The sequence below is a fragment of the Dermochelys coriacea genome, chromosome 20 (assembly GCF_009764565.3).
Source record: "Dermochelys coriacea isolate rDerCor1 chromosome 20, rDerCor1.pri.v4, whole genome shotgun sequence".
Lineage (NCBI taxonomy): Eukaryota > Metazoa > Chordata > Testudines > Dermochelyidae > Dermochelys > Dermochelys coriacea.
Genome location: NC_050087.2, coordinates 2,115,921 through 2,136,160, shown reverse-complemented (window position 1 = coordinate 2,136,160; position 20,240 = coordinate 2,115,921). Strand labels below are relative to the sequence as shown.

The following is a 20,240-nucleotide window of genomic DNA, read 5'->3' as shown; positions in this document are numbered from 1 at the left end:
TCTCAGCTGTTCCCCCCACTTCTGTCCCTGGGGTCTGTGGACAGAGGCTGAGAGGCAGCAGATTTTCACCAGTCTACAGCCCGACTAGCTTAGGATTCAGAAACAATTCCTTTGCTTCCCTGTTCTGACCCCACATGAGCCAGGAGCGAGAGCGGGTTCTCTCCATGACGGAGAAGCCAACCCTCCGTATCTCCCCCCCCCCCCCCGCCCCTGCTAGCTTCAGACACAATAAAACAGCAGCTTCATTTAATACACTGATTTTTTTTTCTTACATTAAATACATTGGTAAATCAGCAGTTAAATTCTGTTATCATGATTGTTATTTTAAATGCGATGTAGGAGCTTTCTCAAAGCAAAAACAACTGATCAGAAAAAAAAAGCAAGCAGGATTAGGGGGGTGGCGGGGGCTTTCAAAAGCTGCAGCGTCCCAATTTGGTCCAGGGATTTAGCCAGAAAACACACACTCCTGTAAGAGGGTTATGGACACTGCTGAATGTGGAGGACTCTGGATGCAGGCTCTGTGCGTTCCAGCTTTGCCAGCAGCCACTGGGGTAGATGCTGCACGAAGAGCACTGGTTGTCAGACAGGTAAGCAGAGTTGTTCCACCGAGCAGAAAGTCTTTCCAGTAAAGACAAAGCCCCCCATGTATGTTAGAAGCGCAGCTTGAAATCTCCAACAACGCCCTTGCGTTAGTGGCAGGGGGAAGTTACACGTCATGTCACTGCAGGGATTAGAGGAGAAAAGAACCGAATACCCATGAGGCCATGCCACCCTTCAGCCCTCCCAAAGGTCTCCTGGCCGCAAGAAAGGGCCTCCCGCGCATGGTCCAACTCAGCGAGGAGTGATGGCAAAGGCTAGCTCAGCCTCCCAGCCACTTCCTGATCGATTTCCCACCTGTCCTGGGCTGGGCCTGGTGCTTCCCCTGCCTAGTTGTTTCGCTGCTTCAACTCTGCTTGACCTAGACAATACAAAACGAGAGGAGGACAGGAGCCTGCTTCCTGAAAGATGCTGGGGCTTCAGTTTGGCTAGTGCTGGGGAAGGGCATCACCTCTCCCCCTTGGAGAGATCCCACTTCAAAGCCACCCTCCCCCCGCATACCCACACCCCCAATAAACACACAGGGCGGCATCCTAATCTCAGCCTGGGAACCTTGAGCAGGCACGAGCTCCCTCGCAGGCTCTCCCCGGGGCAGTCAGAGCAGCAACAGGGCGGAGGGGCCGTCAGATTCTCAACATACGACTGAACTGGCAGAAGGGGCCAGGACTGACAGCAGGGGAGACAGTTTACCCAGAGAACAGGTGCAGGGGGACGTGCAAGATTCCCTTTGCCCCTGCTCTGGGAGACTCCCACAAGAGGCAAAGTTAAGCCTGTGGCCCTGTCAGCCTCCAAGGCACCTAAGAAAAGCCACCAGCTAGCGCTAGCAGTAACGGTGCATCAAGGATCCTTGGAAGGTCACAACACACCCTTGGGCGACTCAGGGCATCTCGGAACCAGAGGCAAGAGACTCCGTGCCCTGTTTTCCCCCTCTATCTGGGCAGGGCACCAGGACCGTTTTGCTGTCTGGTTTGGAACCTGCTACAGCACATTAAGCCCCAGGGAAGACTGTCTGAACAGGCAACCCCTTTAACAGGAGGTTCCTGCTATGAGCAGCTCCATCATTAACAAGGCTACGGGGGTGCTGCTCTGATGCCTGGAATCAGCTATTCCGGGACTACACCGTGGGCTTCCCATACAGCCCAACAGAACCAAGCGCTATTTACAGCCAAAATAAAACATGCGGCTACTTTGCACAAGAGAGCTTGTATTTCAAAGGGGCCCTCAGCTGTGGAGCCGAGTTTGTGACATTACATAGACAGGGAGTGTGTGCAGCCAGGCTGGGTGCCTGTGACCTGCCAACGTAACCAGCTGGGGCAGGCATGGGTCTGAGGCGTGAAAGACCCTCCCTGGGAGCAGTAACACCCCTCTCCCTCAGCGCCCGGAGAGGAGGCAGAATGGATTGTGCTTTGATGCCAGGAGAACCTGCAGGGGGAAACTGATAGGCACCCCCAGGTAACCAGTGTGTTCCCCTTCCATGAGAGCCAAGCCCTCGCCAGTGTCCCAGAGGGAGGAGGAGACTCTCAGCCGCCCTCCCCACCTCACCCAAGTTCCAGCCCATGCTAGAAAGGCAAGGGAGTGGATCCACACACGCTGAGCTGGGCAGGGGCCCGGGGAAGGGGAAGTACACAGCACAGCCACCATTCCCAGGACCAAGAAGGCAGGTCCTCTGCCTTTGCACAGCCTCACCTTCTCCAACACCAACTCCCAGCCCCATGTCCTTCCTGGAGCTCCCTAGGTTTGCTGCTCAGCAGGCTCACCAACCCCACCCCCTCCTACAAAGGGGACACCCCTGCGCTGGGACTATTTTATGATCCCCCCATTCTGAAGTGATCCTGGCTAGTCACTTGGGACTGAAGTGTAACAGCCAAAGCGAGCCCAGTTTCCCTGCACATATGTAAGCTGCAGAGCTCCACACTGACACAGGAGCGGACTGGAGCCCAAAGGATAAAACCTTTGGTGGGTTCCTCTTAGCGGAGGGAGCAGCAGAAATCAGTGCGGTGACTCTCCCTCAGGGGCTCAGGAGCCCTCCAGCTAGCTTAAACTGAACGCGGGCCAAGGCAAGATTAGCTCAACTGGACAGACTGGAGATTAAAGTGCAAACCAGAGAATTTGCGCGGCTGGTGATAGGGGAAGAATAAACCAACAGCTCTGAGAGGCCAGGAGCTCTTGAGGGGCGTATCACTGCAAAATACCAGGCGTAGCGGGAACTTTGGGGTTTTACACCCTCACCCAAGTCAGTATTAATGATACCCTCTGCCACACAGCTGTAGAATCCATCCAGCAGATGATGCTGGGCGCATTGGCCTGGCATTACCAAGATCAGTGGGTTTACGGTAACGCATTTCATGATTCTGTTCATGCTACTCAGATTTAGCAGCACTGAAGAGTCATTGTCTGTGTTCGCTTCATAGCGATCCACGCTAGCCAGCAGGGTGTCTGATTCTGGATCACAGGGTTCCATCCCTCACTTCCCCCTGTTCCCCACCACTTCCGCTCCCTTGCCGGAAAGGCCACCCAGGAAGAAATTAAGGACACTGCAGCTTCCCCCCATCCCCCAAACATTGAAACAGATGAAAAAACAGGAGAAAAATAGAGAAAACCCACAAGACACCCCCAGAAACAGTGTTTTCTGTAGGTCCCCGTTCAACTTATTCTTCATGAAATAAACCTACAAGGGTTAAGTTTCCACCTCCTTTGGGCCCCTCCCCCCAGCATTAAATAAAGCGGGGGATGGGTAGAAGAGGACAGGTGTTATAGGACCAAGAACACAGATTTACCAAAGCAAAGAGGGGGGTGGGGGGGGAAGGAGGAATTATTCAGGAGAAGGAGACGGGGAATCAATCAGAATTAGGTAGCTATTTGCACCTATAATACAAAGAGAAGAGTTTGTTTTTTGGAAGTTAAGTCCCCGGTCGATCTAGTTCCACTGTCACTGGAGTGGTGGGAACAGATGTCTGGCGGTGGTTCTGAAGCATTAAAAAGTGCAGTTAGAGGCATCAGGAGGGATTCGGTTCAGACGGGTGTCGGTGCGCCGGTGTTAGGGGAGGTGAAGTGTGGTGGACGGGGGCGGGAATGGAGGTTATATCTTAGCTCTTCATCTCGCGTCGGCCTCTCTCTCGAAAGCCACCCTTCAGTTGCTACAACACTGGCTCTTGTTCTGCTGGGTCTGCTCGTGGAGGTCCACGCCTCGGTTCCTTCCCGCCACGCCACTTGTGCTCTGGGGCTCGCTCTTTGGCAGCTTCTTGGCTGGGGGGTGGGGAGAGAGGGGAGAGTGAGTGAGGCCAACGGAGAGGAGCAGTAACAGTAACCGCTCCCCTCCCAGCCCCTTGGGCCACAACAACGCCACTGACCACCTTCTGCCCGGGCCGGTTCTCAGATGGCCCATTTCTGAGACTCCAATCTGGATTTCAGAGCCATCTCCCAGCTGCCCCCACCACCACTCTGCTCTCTGGGGAACCCAGCTCCTGTCCTGCTACATCCCCCATGCCCCTAGAGAGCTAGCCAGCACCAGGAGAGCTGGCTGGAGTCATTCCTGTTCCCCTCAAAGCTCATGTGCAGGTCCTGCTGCACAACCGACCATTACTGGCTTCACCCAGGTCAGAAGGAGCCAGCCAAGCTCCCAGGGCCTTTACGTGGATGCAGAGATTTGGAAACATCCCAGGCGATGCAGATTCTGTGCAAGTGACAGCTCCCAGGGCTTTTGTTTGCCCAGGTGGATTTGGAGGCACTAAAGACCAAGGTGCTAAGAAAATCAGAAATGAGACGGCCCTGGAGATGTGAGAAGGAGCCACGGTTTCAGCTGGCTCTGTGACCAAGCAGAGATGTGGAAGGTGTCCGAGGGCACAAAGACCCAGCAGCGTAATCTGTAACTGCAAAGGCTAGCCTGGCACTTCCCCAATGGAGAGCTTTGTCCCTGGTCCCCTCCGAGTCTTCCAAGGCTAATGCTGCCTCAGCATGGAGCCTCCACGTTGACCGTGCACCAGAGCACGATGGCAGATCATGGCTTGCTTCCCTACTGAATATTCAGCGGTAAGCTCCTCCCCCCCAGAAACCACATTACGTCCTGGAGCAGGACAGGAAGGGGGGCTCCCCATGGGGCTCCAGCCCTCCACACCGGCTGCATGAATCAGCGTCTGTACAGAGCTCAGGTGGGAACTGCCTCCCACAGCCACCTGGTGCAGAGCTCCCAACACAGAAGCCTGGTGGATCTGCAGCAGGCCAGGGGCACCTTCAACCTGTCTATTGCCCTGGGGCGGAGGCCGTGCAGCACCCACACCTTACCGATTGCCAGGAAGAGATCGTTAACATTCATCGCTGTCTTGGCTGACGTCTCCATGAACAATAGGCTGTTGTCATCTGCGTAGGCTTGTGCCTCCTGTAACAGAGATACAAGTGCCACTGTTCCGGGGGGTTCCTGCCTGGAGGGCGTGGGAAGGATGAGTGGTGGCCAGACCCACCAACGAGGCCCTTTTACAGGCACTGACAGTCCTGCCTCTGCAGAAGAGGCCGAGGTCCTCTGCTGTGCAGCCAAGCCAGCAGCTCCAGAGATGGACCGTTAACCACAATGGACTGGAGGCAGGAAGCAGCAAACTCTGCTCTATCGGAGACTTTGAGAGGCTGCTGCAGAGACTACGCTGCTCAGCGCTTTGCAGGGGCTCGGCTGTGCTGACAGGCCTAGCCAGCTGCCCTTTGAGCAGTGGGAATGGATTCTCGCCAGCGAGACGGGAGCAGCGATCCACCTCGCAGGGCAGGGTGGAGAATGCCCCATGCTGCTCAGAGGGGCTGCTGACACGGCAGAATTGTTTACTGTGGGCAGTGACGCTGCTGCAGACACCCCTGCTCCTGTGTGGATTAGATTTCCCCTTCCCAGTGCAGCCACCACACTCAGATTCTCACTGCAACTGGGAGTACCTGACAGCATGTGCCCAATGAACCCAAAAGCTTCCTGCTGGCCAGCCCCTGGCCAGAGCAGAGACTCCTGGGCTGCTGCAGCTAGATGCCAAGAGGCTTTCAAAGGCCGGGGCAGAACTTGGGGGGCTGGGAAGCCTTAGCCAAGTCCACAAACCCCAGGTACTCACTTCATATTCTACCATGCGCTTGTTGGCGAGATCAGCCTTGTTGCCTGCTAAGGCTATAACGATACTGGGGCTGGCTTGCCGCTGCAGCTCTTTCACCCATGTCTTCGCGCGGGCGAACGTTTCCTGGAAGGGAAAGGCGAGAGAGGACAGCATAAAGTCAGTGACCTGCCAGATTCTGGGCGGTGAGCAGCCAAGCTAGAAACAGAACCCAGGTTTCCCAGCTCCTTGTCTTAACCCTGAGACCATCCTTCCTCCTAGAGTGAGACAATTCTGTGCCCCCCTATTCCCCCCGGCACCAGGAAAGCTAAGGGAGAACTCCAAATGTACCTGGTTGGTGATGTCATAGACCACAATGGCAGCTTGTGCCCCCCGGTAATACATTGGGGCCAGACTGTGATATCTCTCCTGGCCAGCTGTGTCCCAGATCTCAAACTTGACTGTTGTGTCATCCAGGCAGACGGACTGTGTGAGAAACGCCGCTGTTGAGAGGAAAGGAGATAGTGGTACAAGCAGCACTTGGCCCGTTGCGCTGGATTCTGTGTGTACAGCAAGAGAGCCCCTGCCCTGGAGAGCTGTCAATCTAAGTAGATTGACAGGCAAAGCCCAGGAGGGGAAGTGACTCGCCCAAGGGGACACAGCAGGTCATTGGCAAAGCCAGGTCTCCCGACTCCGAATCTAGGACCTTGGAGCATGCTGCTCTCTAGGCATTGTTCACACAGAAGCAGGTTAATCATTTCAAGTTTGGACATTAACATTCACTCCCTATTGCTGAAACCCAGCTGCTGTGCACCAGCTGCATGCTTATGCGGAGATCAAAGAGACAGCTCTCATGACATCTGCAATCAAGAACCAGTCCCGTGTTCAGGAAGGATCTGGGGGTTTATGGCTGTGTTAAGGAGTTTGACAGACACTAGCGTCTCTCGATCCATCATACGTGGGGGATACAAACAGGAACAGTGTTTGTGCCCAGGCAGGTTGGCACATCCCAATGCTGTCGTGCGGGACGCAATGAGCCAGAGCAGGATACTGTGACCTACATTTTCAAGAGGGACTAGTAATCATGTTAAAAGGGGCTTGGTTTTCAGAGGAGCACAGCTCCCTTTGGTGTTAAGTTGGGAGCCCTAGCACCTTTTGAAGACATAAGCCTTCAAGAGCCTGGTTCCATTCCCTGCAGCTCTTGGGGCCAGAGTATTGGTGATACGCAGTGCCCTGCTCCCCCTCAGTAAAAAGGCTTTGCACATGACTGTCAAACCTAATGGACCCTTAAGCCCCCACTAGCAAAGGGCAGGAAACAGACACACAGGTGTGGTGTTTGCCCGCAGCAGAACCCAGGAGTCCTGGCTCCCAGTTCCACACACTAACAGATGTCTATGAATTTGTACGGCCACGTGAGCGTGCGGTCAGTCCCCCCAAGCTAGGGAAAGACAGGCTGAGAGAAGGCAAAAAACACATGAAAAAGTTCTACAGGAGCCAAGACTGAGCACACAGGTGGTGATCAACCCGGGTGTCAAACCACCGCTGGGCCCTGAAGGTGTCAGGAACACGTCTCCGGGGGGATTCACCCCATGATCACTCAGCGCTTCCTCAGCCCTCCCCTACTGCAAGTCTCCAAGCTCGCAATGAAAGGTGGGTCAGGGTGGTCCCCACTTTACAGAAGGGGTAGTGACGCACGCACACAAAGAGAACTCAGGTTCTCAACTCCTGCTTCAGTTATCTGGCCATTGGACAACACTGGTTCACTGCCCATTATATAGACATGCCACCTATTAATCCAAGATACATTGTGCTATCTTGTCTCAGCCGTAGTCTGAGAATTGGCTGTACTGTCTTCACACGCACTATGGGATTCTTTCAGGCGCGTCAGCAAGTCACAGCTACATCCTTGTACGTACAGTAAGGTTGCAGGTAGCTCTGGAAGGAGCATGGATTCATTATGCCAACTAGCACTGAGCCTCGCCCTGCTACTCACTTGGGCCCCTCTGAAGGCACGACAGGCCTTGGGCTGCTCACAGTGATAAGGCAGGGTCTGCAATGGCCAACCAAGGGCAGCTGGGCCCTAATCAGTGGGAAGCAAGGGAAGCCAGGAGCTCCAGAGGACTGTGGGGAAGTCTGCATCTATCCCGATACACACGCCCGCGCTCTCGCACAGCACTTACCCCCGATAGTGCTCTCCTGGTATTCGTGGAACTGACCCTTGACGAAGCGCAGCACCAGACTGGACTTCCCCACTGCGGACTCTCCCAGCAGCACTAGCTTAAACTGACAGATTTTACTAGCTTGGGACTGACCATTCGGCCTGGCGGCTCCTCTGCTGGTCATGGCCTGGATTCCGGTCACAGCCTGCGCCCCAGCAGATCGGAGAACCTTCGCGCCACTGACCAGCTGGCTTGGTTCTGAGCCAAGGAACAGTATCCTAGTGGCTCAACTCTCCTGAAACACAAGAGGGGGAGACGAATTAGCACATGACACAGATACAACACTACAGAGTTTGAAGGGCTCCGAGTTTTTTGGTCTCAGACTTTAATTCCATTGGATTTACGGATCAGTAACCGCCTTGCATACCACACACCAGGGTGAGCGAGGAATAGAACCCAGGAGTCTGACTTGCCTACTGCACCCACTAGGACACACTCCCTTTCCTGCCAAGAGCTCCGATTCTCCCATACATTAAGGTACAGAGATGCCTGCGCCCCTGAGCCTCACTGACAGATAAGCTTTAAAAAAAAAAAAAAGGAGCAAGCTGACAAGCAGAAATCGGGCCAAGGAGGGAAAGAAAAAGCCAGATCTTACAACTGAGTGAGTGAGTCAGCAATCCTAGCAGATGTCTCACTTGCATTCCTGGAGATGTAGCAAATAGCTCCTGGATAGGAACGCGCATTGCACCATGTGGTACCAAGGGCCAGGGCAGAGCCTCTGACCTGTTCTAGGAAGGGGCAGGAGGATTCAAGAACTCTGTTATACAGCAACAAGCTCAGGCCCCATTTGCAGCCTGAATGCATCTGTTCTGTTTACTGCGAATGGCCTGAAATTCCACATCTGCTTGTCTCCCCTCCCTGCCCTGGCTCTCTGGGGGCAGGACGGAGGGACGGAACTATTTCATCGCTGCCGTTCTGAAGGGAAATTCCTAAGTGAGGGACAGTCGGGTCAATTTTTGTTTATTTATTTTGAGATCCCCACTCACATGAGCAGTACAGGCACACTGCCACCACACAAGGGCTATGGTAGACCACATTCCCTGCCCAGTTAATCACCCCACCAAATTTTAAAGCCTTCCCTGTGAAAAAACTCCATTACCAGCTCTTGCAGCAGAGTGAAACTGATGCAACCCTGGTCAGTTTCACATAGCCACTACCCATGGCCAAAAGAAGTTCTCCCCCAACCCAGGCAATGGGTGAAAAGACCATACTGCTGGGAGTTCTCAAGAGGAAGATGTGGTGAGACAGAAGGCTGACTACACTCAGAGTTGTGCTGGTTTAACTTAAACCAGTCTAACCCCGATTAGTCAGACCAGTGCCAGAGGCTGTGTGAACAATTTACTGCAGTTTATGTGAAGTCAACTAGGAACAGGTTTAAACAAGATCTAACTAAGCCACTCTGAAACCTGAAGCATCCAAAAGGTGTGCACTAGTTTGGCAAAAGTGGTACATGTACAGTCAGTAACAGAGGATCCTATTTCAAGTGGTGGGTGGAGGGGGGTTAACCAGGTAGGGATATAACTGGAATAGATTTTAATTGAAATAGGACACAATCTGAAATAAGCACCCAGACATCTGCATCACAGAAGCGTGAACTATGGACTCTTGTTTTGGTTCCAGTTTATGTGTAGCCAACACCTCTGGTCTGCCAGTGGCCGAGTGTTTATGTCCCTAAGGTCTCTTAGGACTTCAGTCACGTCTACACTGACCACCAGACAGTGATCGCTCTATCGGGGATTGATTTATCACGTCTAGTGTAGATGTGATAAGTCGATCCCCGATCGCTCTGCCATTGACTCTGGAACTCCACCACAGCAAGGGGCAGAGGCGGAGTTGACGGGGAGCGGCGGCCGTCGATCCTGTGCCACAAGGACGCAAAGTAAGTGATTCTAAGTCTATCTAAGATACGTCGACTTCAGCTACGAGAATAGCGTAGCTGAAGTTGACGCATCTTAGATCGATCCTCTCCCCCCCCCACGCCGCGTAGACCAGGTCTTCAGCTCAATCCTTTGTGCAATGAACTAGGAGACTGTGATAAAGGGTTCAATCTGATGTAAAATGCATTTTAAGACCTCAAAACACATGCATGCTAGCAATGCTTCTTTACTAGAATCCCTTTAGAAAACAACAGATGCTGACCTGTGATACTTCAAATAGCTCTACATCTGCATTAGGACGTTAGTAACTGCCAAAAAGATATCAGGAGCAATGGAAGAAAACGGCATTAAACTTCAGAGTCTGTTTATTTCACTATTTAACCGATTAAATTGTGAGGCACAGTTTAGCCCTTTATTCCAGTGGGTTCTCACCCCCAGCGATGAGTCGGGGGAATTTAGCAAAGCATGTGGTGGTTGGTTTGCCTACCTACTCTCCGAAGCCCATTTCTGGATTCCGTAGCCAGCACTGGTGACCTTGGAGCTAAGGGCAGAGGGGTTTCTCAAATGCAGGTAACTGGGTCAAGATTTTTCCAGAAGTCCTGATTGTGGCTATCAGATCTGAGACACCTTCAAGAGACCTGAATCAGAGGCTGTGCACTCAGGTCCCCTTGAGGCCTCTTAAATCAGACACCCCAAAATCGCTAGCTATTTTTCAGCGTCTCAGGCCTTTCCTTCTGAATTCAAACCCTAAAGGAAGCACTTCCAGGCCTTGAGGTGAGAGATCGGATCCAAGTCTGGTGCGTTATAGGGCAGACCCTGGAGCAAAGATTTGTTAGCATTAACAGGGCCAAGTATACAAGAAAACAAGGGTCATCTGAAGACTTATCAGCGAGCAGCCAGGAAAAGCCTGGCCATTTCCCGTTCCCCATCTGCTTTGAGACAAGCAGAATAAAGGCCAAAACCTGGCAGGTAATGCTAACTGTAACGGCTGTGATTTGTACAAATCAAACACTGGGCAGCCCAATACTTCCCAGTCCCACCAAGGAAGAGGGACAGTCACCATTTTATTGTTCAAAAAGCAAGAATCCAAGAACAATGGGAAATAGTTTCAAAGCCCATAATGGCCAAAACTGTCTGGTAGCAACCCAAGTACTGCATGTTCAGCTTTCCTGGAGCTGAGCTGGCTAAAGACAGGGAAACGCTTCCTTCCCCTTTGAGGACCTTGTTTTGTTAAATATGTGAGAGAGGAATGATTAAGCAATGACCTCGTCAGCATCCTATGAGAGTTTCCTGGGGAGAGTTCTGCGTGATTCTGGGGAAGCAGCCTGCAGAGCTGGCACAAGCCAGAGTGTTTCGATGCTTAGAAGCCACTCTCTGCTTTGCGACACTAGGACAGAGCTTCAAATTAGGCCAGACACAGATGGGGAGAGTTAGATACAGAGGGAGCAATATGAGGGTTAAGCAATTACAATTAGGGCCAAATCTGAAAGTCCTCAGCGCTTCCCATTGCGAGCTGATCTCTTTTGGAAGTCCTTCCCTTGGGGATCAGAAGAATACTGGGCTTCTCCAACTGAAGACATTCCCATTGCTTGTCCCAAAGGGTGAATTGCTGGTCACCCCACCCTCTATCTCAACCTGCCAATCACTGGATAGTTACAACACTTTGGTATGCTGGCTTAAGCAAGTCACAAGAGGCTAAACACGAAGGACATTTCAGAGCAACAGCCAGGATTTGATAACAGCACCACCTCATTGCAAAGCCAGTCACCACAGACCCTTAAAAGGCAACCTGCAAAGGGTGGTTTGTTTGGGTTTTTTTAAAATGGTTTTGCCTTTGAAGGCTTCCACAGAAATCAGGAACCTTGTCTGGCCTTCCCTCAATGCTGGAGGTCCGAGCTCTCGCACCTTAATTATTCAAATCTGAACAAAGGTGTTCTCTTTCCCGAGCTTGTGTTAAATATTGGGTAGCAGGTGAAAAAAGATGCTATACCCATTCTGACAAAAATCTCTTCTCAATTGCTGCAGCTTTCGCTTTCTTGTGATGTGCTCATTTCATTTGTTCCCCAAGTCACCACAGTCTTCCACGGTGGGTGGACAGGAAAGTAACACAAAAAGACACTTTTCAGATTCTTCTACAGCATAAAGATGCGGACACAAGCCAACTTACCCACCTCCTCACTGCAGCTCAGGTCACTTAAGTGCCTAGTAAATTGATACCAGATAAAATTGTCATCTCTCAACAATTCTCTGACTCAGACAGGGCCTTCCAAACCAAGGATCTCAAAGCATTTTACAAACCAAGCTGAATTAAGCCTTCCCATACCCCAGGAGTAGCACCCCCATTTCAGAGAGGAGGATGAGAAAGCACAGACATGAAGTCACTTGCCACGGCCATAAAGCAAGTCTGGCAGAGCCGTGTCGGGCATAAGAACGTTCAACCTGCATGCTATTTTGCACAAGAGCTCCTAAGAGCTTCTGCTGTTACTTGGGTTTCCCTCCCACAACAAGACCAAGCTTCTTCATAGTGTTTGAAAGTGAGGTGTGCACATTCGTGCGTAAACACATCACAAGAGCAGACAAACCAACACAGCTCATTGAGGTTTCCAGAAAAGTCAAATCCTGTTGTACTATTGGTGTCCAGAGACCAGTGATTGGTATGGAGATGGGAAGCTGAATACAAGTGCTACAGCCACTCTTTAAACTAAGCTCTTCAGAGCAGGGACTGTCTACTCTGTGCCCTACTGTGAGGTCCTGTTCTTGGATGGTCCCTAACCATCGCTGTAACACACATCATTACTACAATCCCAAGAAAGCTCCGGGAATTCACCCCGAACGCGATCAGAGAAGTTGATCCATCCATCTACTCATTCACTAAACACAGAGCTCCATCGCAACAGAAGCTTCCACCAATATCAAGAATGAATTTAACTCAAAGAAATTAAATCAGAAAAGTCCTCCTCTGAAGCAAGGGGGCTCCTACAGATCAGAGGTTCTCAAACCCCCCCCCACGCCATAAAAACCTCCATGGCCAGCTGTGCCACCACAACCGTTTTTCTGCATATAAAAGCCAGGAGGACAATTGTCTGGATCCCCACACCAGAAGAGGCACTGCAGAGTTATGTTGCTTAGGCTTCACCCAGGACTGGGGCTGAAGCTGGTGGGGTTCGGGACCCCGGGGAGCAGTCCCACGTGGCAGGACTTTGGCTTTCTGGCCTGGGCCCTAGCGAGTCTAATGCCAGCCATGCTTGGCAGACCCCCTGAAACCTGGTCACACACCCCCAGGGACCCCAGACCCCTGGCTGAGAACCACTGCTATAGATTATATAGATAGCTTTCTTTAAAAGGCTACTGTCCAAATTTGGCTCTCTTTCATTGACCACCTGAAATAACTAGTTTCAGAGTAGCAGCTGTGTTAGTCTGTATTCGCAAAAAAGAAAAAGGAGTACTTGTGGCACCTCAGAGACTAACAAATTTATTTGAGCATAAGCTTTCGTGAGCTACAGCTCACTTCATCGGATGCATTCGGTGGAAAACCGAATGCATCCGATGAAGTGAGCTGTAGCTCACGAAAGCTTATGCTCAAATAAATTTGTTAGTCTCTGAGGTGCCACAAGTACTCCTTTTTCTTTTTTTAAAAAACTAGAATGAGGTATCTGACCCCTAACAGGTCAAAGCCCACAGTCCATTAGCTCTTCAGATCTTTCAGTAAATCGGTGTAACCTGCCGTAGCATCCTTTGGACATTTTCAGAGTAATTTTATATCTGCGTTAATAATATTAAACATCTGTTGGAACCACAATTACTGTCCAGAAAGTTACTTACTAAGCAAAGCAAAACATTTCCAGAAAGCACCCAACAGCTAGATCAGAGCCCCTTGGAGTCCCATTTTATTCTGCATCAGTGACATACACATCACAATCCTTAGCTTGCACAAGGTGTTTTAACAGTAGGTAGCTGACAAGTCACGCTGTGCTCCGACATCTCCATTGCCAACATTAGAGATTCAGGAGTCAGTTTGGCTGACCATTTCATTACCCCGAGAAGCGGAGCAGGGCTCAACAGCTGGCTCTGATGCACTGAGCAAGTTCAACTTCTTTTGGACAGTACAGGGTGAAAGAACTGGGAAAGAGATCTGCACAGCCCAGTCCTTACCGATTCCCTGCCCCCCTACTACCGGCACTGAAAGGACGAATACGTGGCGTAGGGAGCTAGCTAGATATCCACCCTTGGATCAGATCATCCCCAGTTTCACTGCACTGACTTCAGTGGGGTTGCGGCAGGGATGAATGTGATCCATTGCAATTCAGTCATTAAGAGTGTTAATAGCAGAACTTTGTTTCAGGGAAGGGCCTGTTCAGGAGATACCCTCAGGAGTTGGAGTTGCAACAGCCTGTCTGGGTTAACTGCTTTCCTGTTGCCAATGTTACTTTTCCTATGTCTTAATCACATACAACATAAGCCACAGCCATCAAAACCACACACATGGGTTAAATCTGCCATCAGCCCTCTTTCCCCACCCCACTTCATTACCTAGCCAGACTGTGAAGAGGATGCAACGTTTTAGAGCCATTGCAGAACTCGATCCTACCCTGACCACCCAATATTTGAAAGCCTGAAACACAGGAGTTACAGATCCAACCCCAGTGCAAACCCAAGTAGTGTGGAACCCCATTCCCTTCAGTGGGCCTTCTGCCAGGGCAAGGGCTGCAGGATTGGGTTCCTCACAGGAATGAGAAGATGAGAGCATATTACAAGGGAGCCACTGCTCTGGACTCTCAGATGTTTTGAGACTCTTTGAGGACTGGACTGGGTTCCCTAGGGAGGTGGTAGAATCTCCTTCCTTAGAGGTTTTTAAGGCCCGGCTTGACAAAGCCCTGGCTCGGATGATTTAGTTGCTTTGAGCAGGGCGTTGGACTAGATGACCTCCTCAGGTCCCTTCCAACCCTGATATTCTATGTTCCTGAAGAGCCCTGGTGACGCACCATCAGATTCAGGATAACAGGAGCACAGCCCAATACAGCTCCCAGCGACCTTGTTCCATTTATTAATAAGGTTGCAATGAATCCACCATTTTCCCCATCCAGGTATGAGACTTCTCAACAGGGGCCCGGGCATACCCGCTGTTTAGACAAGACACATTTACCTACACAGCCTTTCTAGTCTTCAAAGCGCTTTACACACTAGTTTATCCTCAGCATCCACAGGAAAGAGACAAGTATCCTCCCTTCCAGTTTACTGTTGAAAACTAAGCCCAAGAGCCACTTGCAACTGGTGATGAAGTGTCTTGTCTACATGGGGGTTTGAAACTAAGAGTCCTGCATCATAGCTGCCATTAGAATGTGGACATTCCTGCTTCTGGTTCTTTCCTCAATACGTATCCTGGATCCTGAACTATGCTTCAGTCCAGCCACCTCTACCCAGCTCGGTTACAATTACAGTCACCAAACAAAGCTTTAAGAGTCACTGCTGGGATAATTAGCACCTCTGTCTCCAGGGTATTTACCGTGTAAAGTCACTCCACACCACTGACCATTAAAGAGGTAATGCTCATTGACTCACAATATTGATATCCGGTGGATCAAGGGCCGCCAGTCTTCTTTCTACTAGACAGATTAGGAATATCCTGTACAACAACTGCAGTCACCCAGGAATGCCCTGTTGTCCCCAAATTAATGCAACACTCACCCAGAACTTGAGGAGCCACAGAGACAGGACTCAGCCTCTCCTGCTCCAACACACACGTCCATTTCAGGGAGGGGAGAAAAAGGAGAATCTCCCTTAGCAATACAAGGCCTATCTAACACAGGTGAGCGCTTTTGATTCCATCCAGTGGAAGGCAGCGATACACGGATGGAATTAACCAGCACAATATAGCAACTCTGTTAAATTAAAGCTTGTTTTCAGAAGGCATTGGACAATGTAGTGATCTGGGAAAGGATCAACTAGAATTTTGGAAGACTTAATAAAACTTTGCACCCAGGGCAAGCATTAGCTCTCCAGACACCAGTCGAGCGTTTGCCTGGTAAGTTTTCATGGCATTGCTGGAAGACTAAGGGACACCGGGTTTATTAAGCACTCCACAACAAAGCTGTCACTTGTCTCTATGACCCTGCCAGAGTCTGATTATCCTTCATTTGCAACCACTTGTTGCAAGCGTAAAATAAAACAGGGATTTACTGTCAGACACAGGCTGGTGGAAAGAGGGGTGAGCATGTTGCCCGCAGCATGGAAAGCTCTTGTGCTGAGCTTATAGTAAACTTTGGAAATCGGACACACAAGAAGCACCTGGAAGGCATGGCTCTCCTCCAAGATAGGCCAGGATATTCCCTGCCACGCTCCCCCATGCATCCAAACAGAGGCAATAATGGTCCCACAAGTTGTCTCTAGTAAGAGCATGTATTGATTTAAATACATGGAGGGACTTGAGAGTTAGCTCTCCTTGCCACTCTGGCCTGGCCACTAACATTGCTAAAGGGCTAATAACAACACAGCCACGTTCTAGGCAAGCGTGAGGAGGTGATCAGCAGTCACTCGGCAATGTTTAATAGATCCTGACACCCAAAGGAGGATAAAAGTCACTTCCCCTCTACACACCCTCCATTTCCCCACTCACACAGTGAAGCTGTGGCAAAGCTGGCAGTGGCACCCAGGAGTCCAAGCTCCCAGTCCCTTGCTCTAGCTTTTAACAATGCAGCATCTTTTCCTTTCCCGCCATAAGAAGTTAGGAAAGTTCATATGGGTGCTAGGCCAGTCATCAAACATTAATAAGCAGGGGAGAGAGCGCTGCACATGTGAAGCCACTTAAAGAACACAGAAAATATTTCTGAGATTGAGTTGAAGACTAGGGGAAAATTCAAGGTAGGGTTCGAGAGAGTACAACACAGCTGCGACCCTTAAGGATTTCAGCACTGGGAGGAGTGAACCCTTTTAACCATTGGTTTCAGAGTAGCAGCCGTGTTAGTCTGTATTCGCAAAAAGAAAAGGAGTACTTGTGGCACCTTAGAGACTAACAAATTTATTAGAGCATAAGCTTTCGTGAGCTACAGCTCAGCTCACGAAAGCTTATGCTCTAATAAATTTGTTAGTCTCTAAGGTGCCACAAGTACTCCTTTTCCTTTTAACCATTGTGAGAGGAGGAGATCTGCTTCCTCCCCTCCATCACGCTTAGAGGAAGTTGTTCACATCACTGGTTTATTACTCTGTAAGCAAGGAGAATGAAAATGGTTGGGCCAATGGCAAGGAGTAATGGGACAAGATTAAGGGGAGGCAAGCTCAGCCCAAATGTCAGGAAAAGCTTCCCAAGAGCAGAGATCTGCTAAAGGATGAAATAGTTCTCAGGATAAGCCCACACTGCAATTTAAGACCAGAGTTTGAACTCAGGCTCAAGCCTAACCCCGCTTCTGTCTACACACAAATGGTGCTAACCCGGGGTCCCAGGATCCCACAGGGGTGGAGGGTCCAAGGCTGAGTCAAGCCCAGACCCAGGGTTCAAGCCCTATTGCTTTGCAGTGTAGATGCAGCCCCGCCCTGCTGGACTTGTGCTCTGAGGGTATGTCTACACTGTGATACTAAAACCCACAGCACTGAATCTCAAAGCCCAGGTCAGCTGACTCAGGCTCCAGGGCTAAAAACTGCAGTGTAGACATTCAGGCTGGGGCTGAGACCAGTCTCTCATGCCATGGATATTTTATCAAAATGTAGATGTACCATGGGAGTCCACCAGAAGTATTCCACAATCCCATGGGTTGACTTTCTTTGTCCTCTGGACAGTCAAGTTTTCCCACACTGCACAACAAACAAAGGGCTAGAGCAGCCACACTTTGGGAGGGTGCTAGGAAGTCTGAGTTACAGGTGGTTGAACTTGGGCCTCCAAGATGAAATGTAGACACTGGACTCCCAGCATTCTACAATACCTAACCTGGAGTTAAAAATGCACATAGACGCTCAAACCTTAGGTTAACAATCCCAGGGTCTGCTAATTCGAGTTCTACTAGCCCTGAATTGACATTGCAGTGTAAACATATCCCCAGAGAGAACTGGTGAAAACACCATTATTTCAGGAGATTTAAAACTAGACCAGATACAGGAGACAAGACTGTAGGTAGCAATTACACACTAATATAGTGTGGACTGGATGATCTACAAGGCCTCCCCAATCTCTGAACTTCCATGATTCACTTCCTCCTTTCCTTAACTGACATGCAAATAATAAAGTATCTGATTCAACATAGAAAATTTAACACGAGCTGACAGCACTGTGGCCATCCCAGAAGGGAAAAGAACTAACCTAAATACCAAGAGCCCTTGAGGCACTAGTGCCCTGAAAATAAACATTCCAACACATATTGCATTCTAATGTGGCCATCACTGTAGCCTCTACTTATGTTTGGAGACAGCCATAGGATTCCAGCTGAGAGACTAACCCATATTCTCAGGTAGAGTCTGGCAATCAGCCCCTGGTAGGAATGACCCGCAAGACAAACCTGATAATTGATAGGTTTCAGAGTAGCAGCCATGTTAGTCTGTATTCGCAAAAAGAAAAAGAGTACTTGTGGCACCTTAGAGATTAATAAATTTATTTGAGCATAAGCTTTCGTGAGCTACAGATAATTGATGGTACACCAGGTTATCGCATCTTCCCAGCTGCCCCTATTTAGAAGGCAGAGTCCCTTTTTGCTCTCTCCAATAAAAGAAATATGTATCACTTTTCCACTTTGTCTCTCTGGGAAGATCTCCTGTTTCAATGCATTTTTAATGGAGTTAAATTGTAAGACAAAGATTAGAAGCACCTCAGGGCTGTGGGAGTCTATCCATGAATTTCTAATATGCCCGTCTTCATACTATCCAGGAGCTAACAACAAGGATTAGTGGAACCACCAACAATGCCCAGCCAGGAGCACGTTGGAGGTTGAGTCGATAGACCAGCCCTAGATGTTAGTTATACTCTATGTGGTTCCCCTTGCACAGGTCTGCTCATAAGAACAGAAATGCAATGAGGCAGTGTTTTCCATCCCCAGGTGTCCCTACTGTTAAGAGCTATAAGCTGCTGGTGTGTTTGGTGGGCTGACCAGGAGGAGGAAGAGGGGAGAGCATCTGTGCCGTATTGTCCCTCACTATGGAAAAAACACATTAGTAACATGGGCAGGTGTGAGGACCAAGAATGAACTCCGACCCCAGCCCTAGCACTGGGGACAGGTGCATTCAGGCCTCAAGCGAAGCGGTGTGCAAAGGGGGACGGGGAAACAGAAAGGAGTCTCTGTAACCTCACCTAGGCAGACAGAGCACGGCGGGGGGGGGGGGGGGGGGAGGAGGAGAAGCGGGCAGAGCAGGCCCAAAGAGCCTGGTGGGACCCCAAGAACCCCCACCCCTGGGGCAGGGGGAGAGGGATACACAGCCCCTTTGCCATCCTACAGGAAGACACACCCTGATCTCCCCTCCCCTCAATGGGGCAGCCGTGCCAGCTGCCAAGCCGCATCCACCCTACTACCCTGGGCCCCCCGCCTCCTTTGCTACCCCCAGAGAGACCCAAGTCTCCCCCCTTCCTTCCAGCCTGCCCAGCCCCTCCCCCCCAGTGCAGCAACCCCCAGCTGGTCCCCCAGCCCAGCCCAGCCCTGGGCTCCGCCCCCTGCCCCCCGCCAGGGCTCAGGGTCCCGGACACCATCCCTCCTCCAGCCCCCCTCGCCTCAGTGGAGAGACCCCCCCCACGGGCCGGGCCAGACCCCCCGCGCCCAGCCCCCAACCATCCGAGGGCCCCCCGGTGGCCGGCCCCCCCCAACTCTTCCCCCACCCCCCACGGCCGCGCCTCGCGCCCCGGTACCTGAGGCGGCTCCAGCTCCGTCTCCCCCCGCCTCGGCCCCTAAAGTGTCGAACACACAAACAGCAGCTCTCAACCAAACCTTCCTCTGGTGGGCGGCGTTAAGCGGCGGCCGCGCCAATCCGTGCCGGGCACCTGGCGAGGGGAAACGCCCCTGCCCGCCGTCTCGCCCAATTGCCGCTCTGGAAAACGCATCGCCAGGCCACCCAATTCGATTCACCAATAAGAGCTGAGAAATGGCCGGACGGGCGCAAAATTTGGCCAATGACGACTGGGACAGCTTGGGGGTAACAGACCAATAAAATGGAAAGACGTCATGATAGGGTGGATCTTATGTTAACTGACGGACCCTGAAGCCAATGAAACAGCAGTGATTTCCGGGGTAGCAGCAACAACAAATAAGGTGACCTAAAGGGGCGGTACCCTCGAGCTCCGCTGCCCAATCAGATTCAGGAATGCTGTCCCCTCTTTCCAATCACAGGGCAGACAGTCTCCAGCTTTACCAATCTGAGACCAGAACGCGATGATTGACAAGCGACCGACGGCGTCTCACCCTCCCTATTCTGTCCAAGCAAAGGACGGCCCGCCTCCCCGGTGGCCAATCAGAGACGAGCCGGGGAATAATTGGCAGGGTGGGGCTGAGAAGGGAGGTGTGAGCACGGAGGCCTCTGGGAATCTG

The 20,240-nt window shown here is 51.1% G+C and overlaps 1 protein-coding gene across 1 annotated transcript; it reads right to left on the bottom strand.

Moving 5' to 3' along the window:
- Window positions 1–229: 229 nt before the first annotated feature.
- On the bottom strand, window positions 230–19,755 carry RAB5B (RAB5B, member RAS oncogene family). The gene is made up of 6 exons (XM_038378292.2): window positions 19,565–19,755; window positions 7,832–8,105; window positions 6,003–6,154; window positions 5,676–5,798; window positions 4,879–4,972; window positions 230–3,843 (listed from the first exon to the last, which is right to left on the bottom strand). Exons 2-6 carry the CDS (start codon window positions 7,992–7,994, stop codon window positions 3,728–3,730), a joined length of 648 nt encoding a protein of 215 aa, XP_038234220.1. The 5' UTR covers window positions 7,995–8,105; window positions 19,565–19,755; the 3' UTR covers window positions 230–3,727.
- Window positions 19,756–20,240: the final 485 nt, after the last annotated feature.